The following is a 20,703-nucleotide window of genomic DNA, read 5'->3' as shown; positions in this document are numbered from 1 at the left end:
TTCTAGTTTATCGGATTATTATGAAAGAAATAAGATTTAAGATAATAACATTAGTCATGATATGACCAGGATAATTATGTTAGTAAGCGTTGAAACTGTCTTATTTACAAAAGATCAAGTTGAAGTTACGTCACGTCAGTTCGCAGTGGCAAATTTATTTTTGATGAACCGAATGATTTAGTTCATTCACATTTTTATGACAAATGAAGCGTACGTCATTACTCTTAATTTCGTGGATAACTGCACGCGATTATCGAGCAGAAATAAATGATTATCGAGCAATAATAATAATATACATTTAAACAACACATATGCGGCTGTTTTTATTTTCACTTGTAGATAGATGTGCTGTATGAGATCGTCATTTTTATATCGTTTCGCAATTTGTATGTGTCTTAATAAAAGTTTTACTGTATGCAAAATAACTTTACTTACGCAAATAAATAAATGTAACGTCACCAATACCGTAATCCGTGTTAAGAGTTAAAAAAAATTAGTTATTGTATTCATAATGAATATGAATTTTGATAGCACACTTTAAAAAAATAATGAAAAAATGAAAAAGTTAATTGCATTTGTTTCTTAACTTAAATAATGTTCTTCTTTTAATACAGTGACGACTATCTGATATTGGATTATTGTAAGTAACCATTGCTTGGTATGTATTTTAAACATATTTTTTTGGAGTATTCTGTTTTTGAATAAAATATAAAGCTAATGAAGTGTAAATTGGTCAAGATTAAACCCTAAAATTGATCACAGTGATCTATCAATCTCGCGTGAAAATTGATAATGGTAACATTAAGCTCATTTAGTTGTTTCGTTAAAATGAAAGTATTCACTTCTGGTTTTCATAAAACATTTTGTAATTAACTTTTTTTTATTTCTTTAATATTACTAAGAAATGAAACTGATTGCTTTTTAATATCGTCTTATTAATTAGTCGCTTATGTCTGTTGTACAACTAGCTATATAATTGCCAATGTTTATTTTTTTAATTATGTATCGTAATCTATTAAAATAAAATACGAATCTTAATTTAGTGAATTGTTTCATTTGAATTTTAATAAAATAACCATGAACAAGCTAAAATTTTGTTTGTATGATGTTGTACAAACATGTATGCAGTGATATGTGTGAATAGAAAATTGTAGTTTTAAAATCTTTACTCAGAGTCAATTCTTAACAATAGTTGTTAAAACTGAGATATATGTGTATCGATCTCAGAATGGTTGCTAGTTTTTCAATTTATTTTTTCGTTATAAGTGTAAAGGCAAGCTAGAACTCAAAGAGGCTTTTTAATTTCATCATTATTTATTTCCTTTATCACTTTTGGGCACAGTCAATTTTTTTTTGAATTTTTACAATAAATATTCTTTTAGATATGACTAAGTTACAAAATATACATTGATGGGATATCAAAATGATAGTTTCTTACACTAATATTATCACAGACATAGGCAGTGATGCCATTTAATTAAAATTAATAGTTGTTGGCGAGCTTGCCGGGCAAACAGCCGTATGTACACAACACAACGTTACAGCGAAAACTAGCTAAATTACATACAATACTATGAAAATGGCATTCAGTAATGTAATAATTATACATATAATTTACACTTATCGATACGCACACCTACAATTATTTCAATATTTACAGCACTGCTTTTAATATTACAGTTATTTACAAAAGAGTTTACCGACTAGTCATCACGTTTTAACACAACACTATGGTTAAATATCACTTCACTGAATTAATGTTTTGAGGTCGCACGTTACACATGGACGGACATGGTGCGTGGTGAGGCTCGGGGCGGTAACTGGTGCGAAGCGTGAGATGGATGTGGTGGAAGCACGGGATGGGCGCCGTGCACCGGCGGCGGTGGCAACATGCCCAGGTGGTTCCTCGGATGATGATGTCGGTGCATGGGCATGCCGCCACCAGAATTCGGACTCGGCATACCTCGACACCGCTGGTTATATCTAACGTCCGGTAGTGCAAACTTCAACTTCTCCCAAAATAGTCTATCGTTAGCATTTAAACACTTGTTAGTTTTTATGTAAAGTCTTAGATCTTGGTCTAAGTCTTTTTGTGACACTTGTCCTAATAACACTACGATCAGTCTTTTCCGTCGGTCTCTTAACACATGGGTCATAGCAGATTTTAGTTCATAGCGAACCCACTCAGATCTCAAAAAATTTTCACTAAGGATCATAATAGTACGCCGGGATGATTCCACGGCTTGTCTTATCTTGTCGGTAACGTGGCCGCCCACGTCACGGTAGTGTAGACAAAGCTTATAAGAAGGGTCTCCACGTTCCAAGCTCGAAGCGAGTTCCTCAGTAACCCAAGCTTCGTCTTTGGAGCTGTAGCACACAAAAGCATCATACATTTTTTCCGAATCCTCCAAGTCACTAGCTCTGTAGAATAACCGTACTCCGAATCTTGAATGACACCATACTCTCATTTCTTGCCTGTATATGAATAACATAACGCTTAATATCAACACCAATAAAAATCCTCCAAGTGTTGCGATAAGAAGCGGTATGTAATCTTGCACATCTTCATTTGTTATTATTGTGCGCGTGGCAGTGAGATTGCCGTTAATACTGTTGTTGATGCTTGGCAATCCCGTGCACAGTGTACCATTTTCGTAGGCTATTTTAAATCCAGAACTAGGATCTTCAAAGACAGTGTCATTCAATACCAGAATATTAGAAGTATTTCCTTGAGTGTAAACGCATTGTATATTTGACAAATCTATAACTGAACTCACTCGTTTTGTCCATTCCCGGAACATTTCTGTATATTCACAATCACATGACCATGGATTGTATGAAAGTGTTATTTCAGTTATCGCCGGATTGATTTGCCATACTGATAATGATATTAAATAATTACGGTGTAGATGTAATATCCTTAACCTTGACATATGATTAAACATTTCCTTTCCTATGTTTTTGATCTTATTGTTGTTCAAATACAGTTCACGTAAATTATCTAAGCCATTAAATTCTTGACCTTCAATAGATGTCACGCTATTGTGATCTAGATGAAGTACTTCCAACTCTTTTAATCCGTTAAATGTTCTATTGTGTACAATTTCTATGTGAGATGCATTCAAAAATAGAATTTTTAATTTTTTTCTTCCGATAAACGCGTGACTTGGGAGTTCTTTAATACTATTCCCGTCAAGATACAGCTCGGTGGCCTCCATTGGTATTTTCTCAGGTAAATCATTCGTGTAACCAGCATTCGAGCATTCAACGACATTAGCAGACCACGACGGGTCGTGATAACACGTACAGTTATTTGGGCACGTCATTTCACAGTCACAGGCATCAAAATCACAACAATGACAAAGAGCATGGCAATGTGACTCGTATTTACAGAGAAACTGGTGAGGAGCCGCTTCAATCAGTGGCACAAAAGCATTTCCACGACTGTAAAGTAATTTACAGTGTATGCTATCCAAATCCATTAACTTGGGCTGTGTTCTTGCTCTGTTTCCGGTATTAATTTTTTGCAGCCATTCCATTGTACAATCACATTCTAATGGATTTCCACCTATAAAAAACTCTGGCACTGATTTGTCTTGCGGGACGGCCGATATTCTTAAAGAATTCGGATCTAAGCTCGTTATTTTATTACCGTACAAATCAACACGCGTCAGATTAGGTTTCTTGAAGAAAGTGTACGATTGCACTTTTGAAATAAGATTATCGTTTAAGTATAGCATTTGCACAGAGTTAGGTATCGCACTTCCAGTTATTTCAGTCAGTTTATTGGAACTTGCATCGAAAGTGCTGAGAGACAGTTGCGATTCGATCTCGAAGTAATTTCCAAGTTCAGCAATCCTGTTCGCATGTATGTCCAACCACTGCAATCCAGTAGGAATCATGGCATAGTCGAACCATTCTAGTCGATTATCAGAGATATTCAACCATACCAAATTAGGTAACTTAGCGAAGAGCCCTCCGATATCCGTTAAATAATTTCCGTCTAGCCTTATTGCTTGTAAATTGATATTGCCATCAAACGAGCCGGCTTCAATCTTATGTATTTTGTTTCTCGATAAATTTAAAATTTTCAGTGACGTCATCCTGTCGAATACTCCTTTACTTATATTTCCGATATTATTTTCAGTTAGTCTCAATCCATACATTTGTTCCATTGTCATAAACGACGCATTTTCAATGCTCACTATTAAGTTCTCGCCTAGGTCAAGCGTTTTCAATTGTGGTATTTCTTTCAAAGCCTCTGGGACTTCGTCCAGTCTATTACCGTTTATGTGCAAGTCTTGTAAATTAGAACAGTTTCGGAGTGCTTGTGAATTTATTCGCGAAATACGATTACTATCTACGGAAAGAACCGACAATGCTTGCAATCCTGTAAATGCATGGCTTTCTATATTTGTTAATCTATTGTTTGATAAAGTTAATGTGTGCAAATTGCTTAGTGAGCCGAATACATTTTCAGGTATGTGCTCTATGAAATTATCTTGCATCTTCAGTATTTGCAAATTGTGTAAATCTCGGAACAATGCTATTTCTAGTTTAGTCACACGATTATGGGAGAAGTCCAAATATACAAGTCTTTTTAATCCGGAAAATGTAGATGTATTTATCCAATCCGAAGTCAGTTCATTATAAGATAGATCAAGTACTAAGAGTTGTACTAAATCGCTAAATAATCCTGGTGCTAATACTGTGATAGTATTATTATTTAAGTATATTTCTTTTAATTCTTTCGTATCACTGAAAAGCTCGGGAGGCAAACTAGCTAGTTGATTATCTGAAAATCTTATCGTCGTCAACGATATAAGTCCTTCTAATGATCTATCCGCTACTGATGTTAATCCATTGCCTTGAACGTAAAATTTCTGCAGACGTCTTAGCCCATTTAATAGATTCGGTGGTAAAGTATCAATAACATTCCTCGATAGGTCTAGAATCAGAAGGTTGTCACCGCATTTTTCTGTAGGATGTCGGTGTGCAGTAGAAAATTGAAAATGACTTATGTCTCGCATTCTGTTACCTGTCATATTCAGGTACTCAAGATTTCTCAAAGAACATAAAGCGCCATCAGGAAAAACTAGCATATTATTTTCGCTCAAGTCCAGTCGTTCTAAATTTTGAACATCTCTTGAAAAAGCACTCGGGGTTATTTCAAGTGACATTGTTGACCAGTCTGTATTATGAGTTCTGATTGTCAAATTCCTAAGATCTCGTAAACCGGTAAATGCACTATCCGACAAGTTTCCGATTTTGCAGTATTCTATGGTTAGTTCCCGTAGTTCTATCAACTGCCGGAAACTGCCGGGAGCTAACGAACTTTGGAAGAACAGAGCATCACTGCATTCGATTCGCAATCTTACTGTTGGATGCGGCTGTATCGCACTAAAATTTGTGTTTTCCAATTCACTGTTTATGGTTCTTAATCTACATTGTAAAGCCACTCCAGCACCATCATAATCTGTCATCCAACCACACTCATCTGGTGCTTGATAACGGGTATTTGTCGTCGCCGATAGTGATGCACTCCTAGCGGTAAACGCCGTGCTGAGCACAAGCAAGGCATTCGCAAACCACGTAGAATACATTATGTCGTTTCACAAAACTTCACTTAAACTTTTACATAGTTTTATACAATTCTATAACACTCCAACTCCATATAAACATTACACTAGTTCATTTTCTTTTGCCCCGCGGCTAGTCGCTCACTAGTCGAACCGGCCACTTAACTCGCGAGAGCACTAATTGGACAAGATCGTGCGACCGCAACTAAGCAGTCTTGGAGCACGTGACGCGAGTGACCACGCAGAGGTCTGGGGTGGAACTGAGTTGGAGTTAAACCTGCGCAGCGGTGCGCTCGCGCACAAGGCCGCAGCGCGGGTTCACGCGTTCCAACAGGTATACAACTATTCAAAACTAAAATGTCATAACGACCGCAGATTTTAGTGCACGCTGTACCTTTTCGGTTTCGTGATGTCGTTTGTCAGAAAAATATGCCTTACTCACACATAGGTCGGTAGAATATCACACTATTAAACGAAACCGCTTTTTGTGGCGTTGAAGCAAGCTTTCGTTTGGTATGTGCGAATGAGACAGAGGGCTAGTGGCGGGATAAAGCGCGCTAAACTTGGTGGGGGTTCCAGGCAGCTGGCCAGGTAGCGTGCAGAGTGCGGACGTATCTTCACAGTCAGCGCTTGTTATCATTCCGTCTGATATAAGCGCGCTGTCAATGTTTGTTGATACTTGCTCATTATTTCTCATGAAACGAACGGAGGTTTTATGAATGCAAAATTTTATTCTACACATAAAAAAAATGGTGCTTGACATAGTTTTGCTATTGTTACTACATAAAAAGTATTAAAATGATAACTTTGTTTTGTGCCTAGCTTAATAAAAATTCTTTGAAAGTTATTCTCATCATATTTCATAAAAAAAACTTATTCATATCTATTATGATCCTTATGATTTATAATCATAAAGTTATCTGGAATGATATAATTATCAATGTTACTTACTACACGTCATAAATACCACCACCACAGATATTATTACGAAAAATAATTTTATTTCTTGAATTATAAATGTTTTTGTTCATTTTAAATTATCAAACTTCTGCCTCATGTTAACAGAAAACAACTTGCCATCATGACACGCGCGATCTACTCTGCTATGTGTAATTTAGTTTTGAGTTACTACTAAATGTTTTAATAGTAAATATTATAATATTTTGTGGTCTGATCACAGGAGGACGATGATAAATTTTCAAATAAGTTTTCTTAAATCATATTAATTTTCAAGATTCCAATGCTACTCAAACTACTCAAACGTCAGGCTTGCTTCGCAGGTATTCATTCGTTTATGGATGATTAAACAAGCCTATTATTACGATATTAGGGAATATGTAATTTGTTTTATTTTAGATAAACGATTCTGCTATAATTCCCGATTGTTCAGTCGCACAACCCCTCATCACAATAAACATTCACGCTTAATGCATTATCGCGATCATCACTTTCCGTGCAAATCGTTTTATTTAACAAATGATAGTCTGCCTAAACGTTTGATTATATGAGGCCCTCAGCGCAAAAGTGGCCTAATCCACAATTCATATTCGTGCTTATGTATTGCAACTTATTTAAAACATAATAAATTTTAATGCAAAATCGGCCTATCCCTAGTTTCATCCGTAGATAATAGATGCCTTTGTAAACATCATTTTAGCGCGTATTTTTTTGCTTACGAAGTATTGTAAAGGTAAATTCGAACCTCATTATCTCCATACTAACTGTGGTAAGCTTAGGCCACTTTTGCGCTGACGGCCTCATATATGTATTAACTTAGATTCTGCCGAAACTCTAAACTTTTAAGGTAACTTCAAATGTGTTACTATAAAACTTTTTTTATCCACTCCTTTCATGAAATTAGTGGTCGTTTGTTATTGAGAGGCGCAGGCAAGTTACGTGCGACTATTGTGTTATTACTGCGCGAATAATTGTTCGATCCACACCTGCTGTTGATCGCAAAAATACTGGCACATACGCATGTTACACTTAAATAAACCATTGTCAGTAATCAGTTTTCCTTGCAGCCTTTATTTTCGGTATGTGTGGTTTTTAGAAAACCAGTAATTTATAATGAATAATTATATAATATGTAAGTTTTTGGTATTTTAATTTTGCTGAATGTGTAACAGCTAAAATAACAAAAAAAAAATCGCACTCATATCAACGTATTTTGTTGTTATTTTTCGTGAAATAAGCGGTACCTTTGCTATTGATTAGTGGTTATTGTGTAATTATTATTATTTTTTTATTCCTTAGATTACAGCTCACAGACCACCTGGTGCTAAATGGTTATTGGAGCCCATAGACATATACGACATAAATGCGCCACCCGCCTTGAGATATAAGTTCTGAGGTCTCAAGTATAGTTATGTGTGTGACAACAACAGCAAGGCATCCGTTGTCTCTCATAAAGTATCCCCTTTGACATACGCGAAGCGGAAAATTTGCAATCTAGCCACGATGGAACATGGTTCTTGCGTCGTTCTGTTACGTAAACAGCGCAAATGACTTTGTAATTGAAATGATGTCCGTCCCACTGTGACATCTCTCGCTGTCTCACACCGGCTCCCACGGGTCGTTTGTCCAGATCGCGCCTAGAAATGTTTCAAAAGACCAGCGGGGGATCTCTCGGGTGACTTTTTGTCGTAAGTGGTAAGGCGTTCTGTGTCCTTCGGCGTAAAAAAAAAAATAATAGATTGCTGGTAAATCGTGCATTATTGTGTTACTATTTAGTATAAATTTCGAGGGCTCCCAGATAACCACTGTTATATTGTTCACATTCAATTTATCGCGCTTCGTGTCGACACGCGACTTTAGAGGATGTTTTTTTTTAGGTCGTTTGCCGGCACCATATGTCTGATGCAAATGAAAATTGAATAAAAATAAAATTTGCGTGTGTATAAATAAAATATTTCGACAAGTAAATTCGAAACTTTTGCTAAGAATAAAACAGTACAAAGAAAGATGTACAACGTAATACTGAGATTACGAAAAACCACCGAGAGTAATGTCGAACATCGCCCAAAGTAACGTTTACATCAATGAATTTATTTTGTACGATAATATGTTTACTGGCACGTAAAATCATTCTTTAGTCGTTTTCCATATTAAATTATTATATTTTTTGTAATTCCGTTGCCTAATCTCCGAGGACAGGGTCGACATCGGTGCGACACTTATCTTGGTGTCACCGGACACATTTAATCCATTAAGTCGTCATTTCCACGCTGCTGATCATTCCTCAACCACGCATCAAACCCGCCCCCAGACCGAGACATACGCCGTATTGTTCGCTACTGCTTATCTCGCTTCCAGTGTGTCGAGGCCCTATCCAATTAACTTTTACAATGTCGTTGTCGACCTTAAAAGAATGGGAACAAAGATGTAAACCCTTTGTTTCCGATTTTGTCGAGGCTTTATCCTTTTCGACTAATGGACTAGTTTGTTATCTAATCGGGTACACGGCGGACCTATTAATAATTCCCACATAATTTTGTAATTAAAGTCCTATCCGTCGGACGGTCCCCATTGGGTTCTTGGGTATACGAAAACGGAAGTGACGTAATAAAGCTTAGTGAAATTACAAACCTATGTGTATGTGCAGAAAATCTATTTACACTGTGTTCATATAATATTCAAATGTAATGTAGTTATCACTGAACCTTTTTTTTGTTACAGGTAATGATCGCGAATTCCTGATGTGAGTTAAAGAAAATGTTAATTTGCAGCAAATGCTAATACGGATTTGCAAATTGACGCGAAAAATTAATCTGGTTTCAATGTATTTGTGACACGTTAAACCCCATTGTGCGTTGAAAGTTTTAAACTGTTTTATACCGAGTACTTGTGTTTTTTGCTATTAAATTATAGAGATTTAACACGTGAAAGGAGCCCATAGCAGTGCGTCAGATTGCGACACGGGCAATTTGGCGCGCGAGAAGCGGTGTTGGTTTATTTGTTCACCGTGGCACCTGGCGATGTAAGACCCACGGGATGCTGAATATTAGTGGCGTAGAGATCATCTTAATATTATTTTTGCGTTCGTTCGATACAAAATAGAACAAAACGTATGTTTCCGTCTCTATTTCTTCGTTTTTCTAGTATTACATGACCGAACGTGAAAAAAAGAAACAATTTATGTACATTATTATTTATTGGGTGTCTTGAGCATCAAAAGCTATTATAATTAAAAAGAATATAAATTATATTTTCCGTGCATATATTAAACTTGGCCATAAATCATTGATATTAATTGAAAATTGATGAATAAAATGTTTACGATTTAATCTCACGTTTGTTATTATTATTATATACTTATTATATTATTTCCGTCGTTTCGAATACTTTATACATATTTTTCGTGGTCAGAAACAATTAGGGTGCTATTCCTCGACCATCGAATATTGCCCTGACTGCTATCTAAACTAAAAAAAGAAATTGAAATTTATGAATCTAACAGACACGAAATTAAAGCATGAAGGTAGTTTAAAGACGTGTCTGCGACTCGCGAAAACTAAGCAAATAACAATTGATGATGTATCGAAAAAAGAAAATATAATTAAAACCACTCCTTGGTCGTGTGTGTTCTACGATGGGAATGTACGACGTGACAACGAATAGGACCGGTTAGATTACGTATTATCGTGGTACAATTAGAAACTGTTGCGGATCCCCGAGTGCACGTAGTTGTGTGCCAACAATAGTCAATGACATCTGCGCCCTTTTCTGTAGCTCCTCGAATATGCCAAAGGTAATAAATAGTAGTTGAACGCTGAGCATCTGCTAATTGCGTTCCATTCAGTTAGCCCGACATCGAGCAGAGTGTTCCCGCTTTAATGGTAGGAATGAAGTATAAATTAACATTTCTGTTCTAACAAATATATTATAGTTCTTGGCACGCAAGGAATCCTGTTATTTGAAGCAGTAAATTGCTATAAAAAAGCTTTGTTAAAGAACACCGTGTAATAAATATGAATACGATATGACTTTAACAAGTTGTTCTGTACTCGCTATTGTTTACTTGAATGGGTTCGCTAGACGCTGACTAATGATTGATGAATGATTCAATGAGTTACCGATAAGTGACATATAAATGAATGTGATACGGATTCCGGATTGTCAGTTCTATTGTTTAGAAAAATACTCGAACGAGATAAGAAAATAATACGTAACCTTTATTTTGAACATTTTTAATTTTCCTGCTAGCGACTGTTTCTAATTCTGAGTCACGCTACGACAATAACATGGGACAGTTTTGCGATACAATAACAATAGGCGGCACGGTATTTTTGTGTCGCATTCATAGAACGTACTCTGATGGTGCCCCCGGTGAGTTGTACGTGTTGCCACTAAGAAGAATGTCGGTGGGAATCTTTGAAATTTCAATTGTAACATTCATTGTTCCCGCACGCTACCTATCCAATTTGTTCGGCACGCGTACTGCGAATGAAAAACCCTTGATATTATCGGAATACCGGCCACTATCTTACCTCACATGATTAAATTCTTGAAGGTGGTGTGCAATATAGGAAGTAGTCTTGAGACACTTATAAACTACTTATTTATCAAATAAATACTCTTTGTCTATTATTAGAATTAAAATAAAAAAGATGTGTGGTGTCGTGGGACACCGGATAGGAACGAAGTTCCTTATTATAAAAATATTAATTTTAAATTCTATTCGAGATATAAAGAAAATAAAACTGGAGGTTTCGCAACAATCCACGGTCATTCGGTAACGTGCGAACTTATTGTGGTACACTTCATTCACGGTTGTTTACATAAGAGTTACCCCTTGGCCACAGCCGAGAGCGGTGCGAATTGCGGTGCGTCGTGAGGCGCGGCAAGCGGGAGCGGCGAAAACAAATGGTAGACAACCTATGAAGTATGCCACAGCTACTGGCGGTGCGTTTTGCGGTGCGTTGCGAGGCGCGGTGAGAGGCGCGTGACATCTGGCGGCGACGAGCTGCGCCATGTGCGAGTGAAACAAATGTACTAGACAATATGGAGGCGGCCACAGCTTAGAGCGGCGCGCGCGGCGGTGTCGGTGGACGCATTGAGGCATCGCGCGACCGAAACAAATCATTTTGTTTTTACCGCGCGTTGAGCTAATAAAATATAATGGATGTGGAACAATTCATTAGTGAAATACTGAGTAGACCAGAAATATGGATGTCAAAACATCCACATCATAAATATAGGCATGTTATAAAAAAAATGTGGGACGAAATAAAACAACAATTTTCTGGTACTAATGGTTTCCTAGATACTCTTGGATAGGATTATTGAAATAAAATTTGAAATTTGAATTCATTTCGTATTCTAGATGCTTGAACCGTTGCTCGATTATTCCGTCTTGATCTGCGTACGCTATTGTGAATATTGGAGTCTCCAAACTGGGAAACAAACTGCTGAAAATCTGCATCTCTGTCTCCATCACTTTCTTTTAAGGCACGAAACCTTTATAATCAATGTCGCGTGCTTTTTGTTTGCCTTTACACTTTTCGTAAAAAGACGAAATTTATTAGTTAGAATACCAAACGCGTACTGAATTGTGACACTTGCCCGGGATAATGTTTTGTCGAAAATTATTTGTTCCGCATTTAAACCACCCGGTGGATATGGGCGCATCAAAAAATTTTTAAGAGGATAGGCTTTATCAGCAATTAACACTTATGGTAAATTGAGATTTGAAACTGGTAATCTCTGTGAAGGTTGAATCTATTAATAATCTATTTATCGGGATAGTTCTTATATTCCTAATATTCCTAATAGAATACCTAATAAATAGGGTGAAATTCGCCAAATTCTTTCTTTTTCTAACTGGGTGCGCTCCTATTCTTGATTGAATAATATCTTCAGCTAAGAACGCACTTATTTCAAGGTAATATCGTGCCACTTTTGAAAGGGAAATTTGATAGGGCTTTCTAAATACGTGCACCTCTGACGCCGCCGCCGTCGCAACTAGTCTAGCTGTGGCATACCCCCGCAAATCACGCCGCCCGCCGCGCCTCGCAACGCACCGCAAAACGCACCGCCAGTAGCTGTGGCCAGGCCCTTAGTGTATTGCGCAAACGAACGCTCTGAGATCGTGGTCAATGAATTATAAAAAAATATGTTATTTTTTGTACGTTATTACAAAGTTAAACCGTACACTGGGTACATTACTAATTTGTACGTTATTACAAAGTTAAATCGTACACTGGGTGCATTACTAATAAAAATCTTACGTTACGGACGTTTTTTCCCGGTTAGGGTACCCCTCCGCATCGTCCCATAAGGAACCTCGTTTCAAAAATCAATAAACTCTCCACCCCAATCCCAGCTGACTGCCGTTTTCACGGCATAGGCATCCCCCCCCTGCAAATCACTGCTGGCAAGTACAGCGCAGGGGGTATAACTCCCACTCAGGGGACTCGCCTTTCGGCGAGTTTGCTTAAGTCCCGGGGACGCCCCCCCCGGGCACAATCACCATGAGTGACGCCAACGGCGCGCTCTTTTTTAAGTTCGTCCGCGACCTTTGTCCGGACATCATCGCACAATTCGAAGCCTACAAGGCCGGCCTTGACGCGCCGGCACTCCGCGACTCGCCACTATCGCCCCCCGCGCCGGCACTCCGGGACTCGCCGATGTCGCCCCCCACCCCCGCGCCCGCGTCGATCGCGTCCTCCGTAGCGGTAAGCTCCGGCTCCGACTCCGAGTCGGAAATGGAGTACGAGTCCGCCGCGAGTCCCCAACCGGGAACCTCGGAAGGGTTCACCACCGTCGCGCGCGGCAAAAAACGCGCCCGCGCTGTGGATCCGCCCACGGCGCCCAAACAACCCAAGGCCGCGAACGCCTCGCGGCCGAAGACCGTCATAACCCCGGACTCCCCTCGCCGCGCAACCCCGTCGCCGCGCCCCGGGCCCGCGCCCGTCCGTAAAGTTCCCGCGCCGCCGCCGGTCATCCTGCGGGAAAAATCGTCGTGGGATCGCGTGTCCCTGGCCCTTAAGGCCCAAAAGATCAATGTCGTCCATGCGAGGAATATCCCGCATGGAATTCAGATCAAGGTAGAAACATCCGACGACCATAGGTCGTTGACCGCATACCTCCGCAAGGAACGCATAGGTTATCATACCTATGCGCTCCAGGAGGAGCGTGAACTCCGCGTCGTAATACGCGGAGTCCCAAAAGAGCTCGACGTCGAGCAAATTAAGAATGACCTGGTAGGTCAGTCCTACCCCGTCATAAGTGTGCACCGGATGCACAGCGGGCGCGACAAATTCGCGTATGATATGGTGCTCGTAGCACTGGAAGCCACACCGGAGGGCAAGAAAATTGCCTCATGTCTCCGCACCGTGTGCGGCCTATCGGGGGTCACCGTAGAGGCCCCCTACAAACGCGGCACTCCCGGGCAGTGCCACCGTTGCCAACTCTATGGCCACTCCGCGCGTAACTGTAACGCGCGACCGCGTTGCGTGAAGTGCTTAGACGATCACGCGACCACCGATTGCTCGCGCGTAAAGGAGACAGCGACGGAGCCGCCGAGCTGTGTACTCTGCCGCAAGCAGGGACACACGGCCAACTACCGTGGATGCCCCAAGGCTCCACGGAAGCGCCCGGTAAACGCGCCCCCTAAAACCGCTGGCCCAAAGACTTCGGCGCCCCGCGCGCCGAAACCGGCTTTCGTACCGGCTCCGGTGCCCACCGTCTCCGCGTGGGCGAAACCGTTGCCGTTCACGAAGGCAGGAACGACACCGGCACCCCAACCGCGGTACGCGCCGCAACCTCTACTCGCGCCGCGCCCCGCCCCCGCGCCCGCGCCCGGTCCCGCGCCTCGCCCCGGCCCCGCGCACTCAAACGACTTTACAATTATTCGCGACTACATCGCCGCGATAAACATTGACCGCATGCGTGCATTCGCCGACGCCATGCGCAGAGCGGTCACGGCCGAAGACCGCCTAAACGCGACGTTCGAATACATCGACGTCATCGAGTCCGTCCAGCGCACGCTGGTTTGATTACCGGTAATCAATGGCGTGCAACGCGAGACTAAAACCCCATTCTTTGAAGTTAGCATTCTACAATGGTAACGGACTCGCGCGTCAGCGCGACCAGGTTTATGAGTTTCTACGTGACAATCTCATCGACATCCTTCTGGTGCAGGAGACCTTCCTAAAGCCCTCGCGTCGCGACCCCAAAGTCGCGAATTACGTCATGGTTAGGAATGACAGACTCTCCACCCGCAAGGGCGGGACTGTCATTTACAATAGGAGGGCCCTGCACTGCGTCCCTCTCGATACTCCCTCGCTCTTACACATCGAGGCGTCAGTGTGCCGCATCGCGCTGACGGGACACCAGCCGATCGTCATCGCATCCGTATATCTCCCTCCTGACAAACCCCTCCTGAGCAGTGACCTCGAGACACTGCTCGGTATGGGGGACGCGGTCATTCTGGCAGGCGATTTAAATTGCCACCACACTAGGTGGAACTGTCATCGCACGAATGTGAACGGTAGGCGTCTCGACGCGTTCATAGACGACCTCACATTCGAAATATTCAACCCCCCGACCCCCACGTGCTATCCGTACAACGCCGCGCGTCGTCCGAGCACAATAGATCTGGCACTGCTGAGGAACGTAACTCTGCGCTTGCGCTCCATCGAGGCAATGTCAGAACTCGACTCAGACCACCGACCTGTCGTCATGCAGCTCGGTCGCCCCCTCAACCGCGAACCAGATACGAGGACCATGGTGGATCGGAAGAAGCTAGGCACGTGCTTAGCTGACACCGCTCCACCAATCCTCCCTTGCGGCCCGGATTCAACTCCATCCCCCGAGGACACCGTCGAATCCATAAACATCTTCACTGATCACGTCTCGACGGCGATCACAAGATCTTCAAAGCAAGTCGATGTGGAGGATAGCTTCCACCGCATCAGACTTTCCCCCGATCTTAGGGACCTCGTAAGAGTCAGGAACGCGGCAATCCGGGCCTACGATCGATATCCCACGGATTCAAACCGGACTCGGATGCGTCGCTTACAGCGGGAGGTCAAATCCCGCTTGAGCGACGCCCGAAACGAAAACTGGGACAGTTATTTAAAAGAACTCGCGCCCACTCACCAAGCATACTGGCGACTAGCTAGGACCCTCAAGTCCGAAACTATCGTCACTATGCCGCCTCTCGTACGCCCCTCAGGCCAACCACCGGCTTACGATGACGATGACAAGGCAGAGTTGCTGGCCGATGCACTGCAAGAACAGTGCACCACCAGCACTCAACACGCGGACCCCGAACACACCGAGTTCGTCGACAGGGAGGTCGAGCGCAGAGCTTCCCTGCCGCCCTCGGACGCGTTACCCCCCATTACCACTTCCGAGGTTAAGGAGGCGATCGATAGCCTACAACCACGGAAAGCTCCCGGCTCCGACGGCATCCGCAACCGCGCGCTAAAACTGTTACCAGCTCAACTGATAACGATGTTGGCCACGATATTAAATGCTGCTATGACGAACTGCATCTTTCCCGCGGCGTGGAAAGAAGCGGACGTTATCGGCATACACAAGCCGGGCAAACCGAATAACGAAACCGCGAGTTACCGCCCCATCAGTCTCCTCCCGGCGATAGGCAAATTATACGAACGGCTCCTTCGTAAACGCCTCTGGGATTTCGTATCCGCGAATAAAATTCTTATAGACGAGCAGTTTGGATTCCGCGCCAGACACTCGTGCGTCCATCAAGTGCACCGCCTCACGGAGCACATCTTACTAGGGCTGAACAGGCGGAAACCCATTCCGACAGGAGCCCTCTTCTTCGATATAGCGAAGGCGTTCGACAAAGTCTGGCACAACGGTTTGATATTCAAACTGTATAACATGGGAGTGCCAGACAGACTCGTGCTCATCATACGAGACTACTTGTCGAACCGTTCGTTCCGATATCGAGTCGAGGGAACGCGTTCCCGGCCCCGTCACGTCACAGCCGTGGTCCCGCAAGGCTCCGCCCTCTCCCCGTTAGTATTCAGTTTGTATATCAACGATATACCCCGGTCTCCGGAGACCCATCTGGCGCTCTTCGCCGATGACACCGCCATCTACTACTCGTGTAGGAAGAAGGCGTTGCTTCATCGACGACTTCAGACCGCAGCTACCACCATGGGACAGTGGTTCCGGAAGTGGCGCATCGACATTAACCCCACGAAAAGCACAGCGGTGCTCTTCAAAAGGGGTCGCCCTCCGAACACCACGCTGAGCATCCCCCCCCGACTAGGCGCGTCAATACCCCCGCCCCCGCCGTTCGCCCGATCACGATGTTCGACCAGCCCATACCGTGGGCCCCGAAGGTCAAATATTTAGGCGTCACCCTCGACAGTAGGATGACATTCCGCCCCCACATCAAGACGGTACGCGATCGTGCCGCCTTCATTCTAGGACGTCTCTACCCGATGATATGTAGGCGAAGTAAAATGTCCCTTAGAAATAAGGTGACACTCTACAAAACTTGCATACGCCCCGTCATGACCTATGCAAGTGTAGTGTTCGCTCACGCGGCCCGCATACACTTAAAATCATTCCAAGTCATTCAATCCCGTTTTTGCAGGATAGCCGTCGGAGCCCCGTGGTTCGTCAGGAACGTCGACCTCCATGACGACCTGGACTTAGAGTCCACCAGTAAGTATATGCAGTCGGCGTCAATGCGCCATTTCGATAAAGCGGCACGACACGAGAACCCTCTCATCGTGGCCGCCGGTAACTACATTCCCGATCCTGCGGACAGAATGGAAAGCAGTCGACGTCGCCCAAAACACGTCATCTCGGATCCTCCCGATCCACTAACGGTGCTTCTAGGTACTTCAAGCACCGGTCACCGTTCTCGTCGAACCCGTCGCTTGCGACGAAGGGCTCGACGAGTAAATTAACTCCCAGACACAGCCCACTGAGTTTCTCGCCGGATCTTCTCAGTGGGTCGCGTTTCCGATCCGGTGGTAGATTCTGCGAAGCACGGCTCTTGCTAGGGTTCGTGTTAGCAACGTCATCAGGTTTGAGCCCCGTGAGCTCACCTACAAAAGTTAGGGTTACGCTGACATAGCCTCTCAAGGCTCTCAGCTTAGGTAGGAAAAAAAAAAAAAAAAAAAAAATTAAATTTATCGTAATTACAGAAATAGATTGATTTCTTATTATGATATCCAAAACTTATGATGCAAACATTGCATTGTAAGTTTAAGGATAATTAGTTCGCTCTCTGCTTTTGTACAGTGAATAAATAACGTAATGTAATGCAAATTAATGTTGGATGATTAATAAAATATTTTTGCGCCCGAACAGCAGCGAACCGTCGCGTTCCGTTGGCCTAATGAAATATGACAACATGTTCCTTCATTCTTGATAAAACTCCGGTTTCAAAGTTTTATGGCGAGTTGCGTACGATAATTCAACTTGGCTTGCAGTAAAATAACTCACAAAATGAGGGCTATTTAGTATTCTTTTTACAGACTACTGTTTTTGAATTTTGGGAAAGTGTTCTTGAGAAATAATTGAATTTTCCATAGGTATATCGAATTATAAATGATTTGACTTTCCAAATCTGATACCCTTTTGCAAATATATGATTCCTGAAATTCATTAAAATTTAAGAGCTGCATGCTTGCGTATTAAGTATTGACTGTAAATAAAAATAGACATAATAGTAGGTATCTCCCAATAGAGAACAAGAGAAGAAGAAAAATATACTAGCGATTGGGCGTCTTAATTCATTACGACTAGGTACGTTATAACAGGCGTACCATTGTCAAGGGCCTTTCCTATGGAGGATAATTCTGGTATGCCCAATATTACGTGAAGTCGGCAGGTCGTAAATTTGTAAGCAAAAAATAACAATTCATCAATATATGATATGACGTGGCTACATAAATGGCACTAATAAGGGCAAGAACAAGAAACATTGAATAACATCTATTCTGATATTTACCTAAAATATACATAATACAACTGGTATAAATGAGGAAAACCGAATAATGGGCTCTCTGGTGTTAATTGGGAGGCTTATATCCAACAGTGGACCACTATAGGCTGATGATGTTGATGAAGATGATGATGACAGCACAACCAAAAAATCAATACATTTAGGGAATTTTTCCAGTATGTTCTTGCAGCCAAATCCGACTCAAGAGAGCCGATATGCTAAGGGGAGACGGACAGTGGCTCTACCTCGTCAAATACGAACCTCTCATAGCTCACCTGGTCATAGTCTTGACAACTGATTGCAGGTCAAAACCGTTAAAAAAACTTGGTAAATTTGAGAAATACATTATAATGTTAAACTTTTGCACATAATGCAAACACAAGTGAATTGTTCACTCTTCATATTTTTTCGTTTAGCTGTGGGCTAATCTCTATACCACAATAGGGTAATAAAAATAACTATATAAAAACGTCGAAATGAATAGAGTCATTCACATTACGGGGGGCGTTTGGCTCACGTGTCAATCATGCCCTATTTTTGCCCGCAATGGATCGTGTTATTCCATTTTAACGCTGTGTTATTCATTGGCTATATCGTTGTTCCCCGCTTTTGGGTGTAGCACAATGGTCGTCCATATTGCTTTTAATCCATTACTAATAATAAATTTGTGCGAGTCCGATTGTATGTAAAACTGAGATATGTTTAAAAAAATCGTACGCATTTACCGTATTTTTTATGTAACTTCATCCGTAAACTCATTTTTTTAAAATTCGAAGCCAAGTAAGCTGAAATACTGTCTATGAACTAATGGTTATTGTCACTCATTCATAGATACCGGTCTAAGGTAAGCAAACCATCAAAGCAACATGTAAATGTCCTAACCGTATAAAATGCTCATAGGATTGGTTGCTAAGTACAATTACCTCCTCGTGAAACTTGTCGATTACGACGAAGAGTTCTTCGAGCGAACTAACCCATAGACCCATAAACACAGCCAACTGAGTTTCTCGCTGGATCTTCTCAGTGGGTCGCGATTCCAATCCGTTGGTAGATTCTGCGAAGCACTGCTCTTGCTAGGACTAATATTAGCAAATTCTCTCAGGTTAAGCTCGTGAGCTCACCTACCCGTCCGGGCGTAGCTGGAATAGCCTCTTACGCTACCAGCCAATAGGTAGGGAAAGAAAAAGGTACAATTACCGTCCACACATTTAGTGAAACATTTATAATTTTTAATTACTCAAATAAATAAATCTCAACCATAATTTTGCTTTCTAGAAATAGATTTCTATTTCTTTCTAGAATAACGACGCCCGTTTGCTTAGTACTATTAAAATAATAGCAGAAGCAAGATGAAAAGTCTAGTTCAATGTCGATTTACATAGTCTTACATTATAGCGGGGTCGTACCCGTTGGGTGCGGGTATTATGTTACCCTGCAACTCGCATTCTTTGAAACCTGAGCCGCGGGAGATGGGATTCTTTTGTCGTGGCTCGATTTGAATATTACTAAGTATAATGTGATGGGACCTTTCTATTAATAATGGAATGGATTTACGTTGTATTTAACCCATTGTGGATAAAGGGCTCTCGCGATATTTCGAATTGTTTTTTAGTTGGATGTCACACGAATGATTTAACATTTCGTTATAGAAATTCTTGTTTTAATAATCTGTAACATGTAAGAGAATTTCTCTCTCATATTCTCTCATAGAACTCTCTCAAATTTTTCATTAATTCTTCAAAAGGAATCTCAGTAGATTTGCTAGTCCAAGGTGAACTGATGGACAGATGGCCGGTTATAAAACTATATCTATATCGAATGATGGATTTTTATTTCGCCTCATCTAGTGAAATGAGAGGGTAAGGCGAATTATCTCTGTTCGTAAAACGTTGACTTAGTTTCCGTGGAAAGTGGCACCAATAACATTAATTGATGTATAGTTCTATGTTATTTTCATCTATAAAAGTTTTCGAAGCCAGGCGAATGGCATAAATGTGCTCACGGCATTTCTGGTTTCCATAAGCGACGGTGACCACTCACCATACGCTTGTCTGTCTTAAGCAGTTAAAGTGCTTTAAATCTAATATTATAATTTGCAAGCATTCGTTAAAATATTACGTAATGAATATTAAACTACATTCGAAATATAAATGCGAGTTAAACTGTACCAGAACATTTCAC

General features: G+C 41.7%; 2 protein-coding genes across 2 annotated transcripts in view; one reads left to right on the top strand and one right to left on the bottom strand.

Annotated features, from left to right (window-relative positions):
* The window catches only part of Su(var)3-3 (lysine-specific histone demethylase Su(var)3-3), a 344,797-nt gene that overhangs the window by 141,297 nt on the left and 182,797 nt on the right, over nucleotides 1–20,703 (top strand).
* On the bottom strand, nucleotides 1,296–5,859 carry Tollo (Toll-like receptor Tollo). Its single transcript, XM_028188504.2, has one exon. The coding sequence runs from the start codon at nucleotides 5,601–5,603 to the stop codon at nucleotides 1,776–1,778; it is 3,828 nt and encodes a 1,275-aa protein (XP_028044305.2). The 5' UTR covers nucleotides 5,604–5,859; the 3' UTR covers nucleotides 1,296–1,775.

Source organism: Bombyx mandarina, chromosome 23, assembly GCF_030267445.1.
Source record: "Bombyx mandarina strain Sakado chromosome 23, ASM3026744v2".
NCBI lineage: Eukaryota > Metazoa > Arthropoda > Insecta > Lepidoptera > Bombycidae > Bombyx > Bombyx mandarina.
The sequence above is the reverse complement of the archived record's forward strand: the minus strand, read 5'-3'. Positions and strand labels throughout refer to the sequence as shown.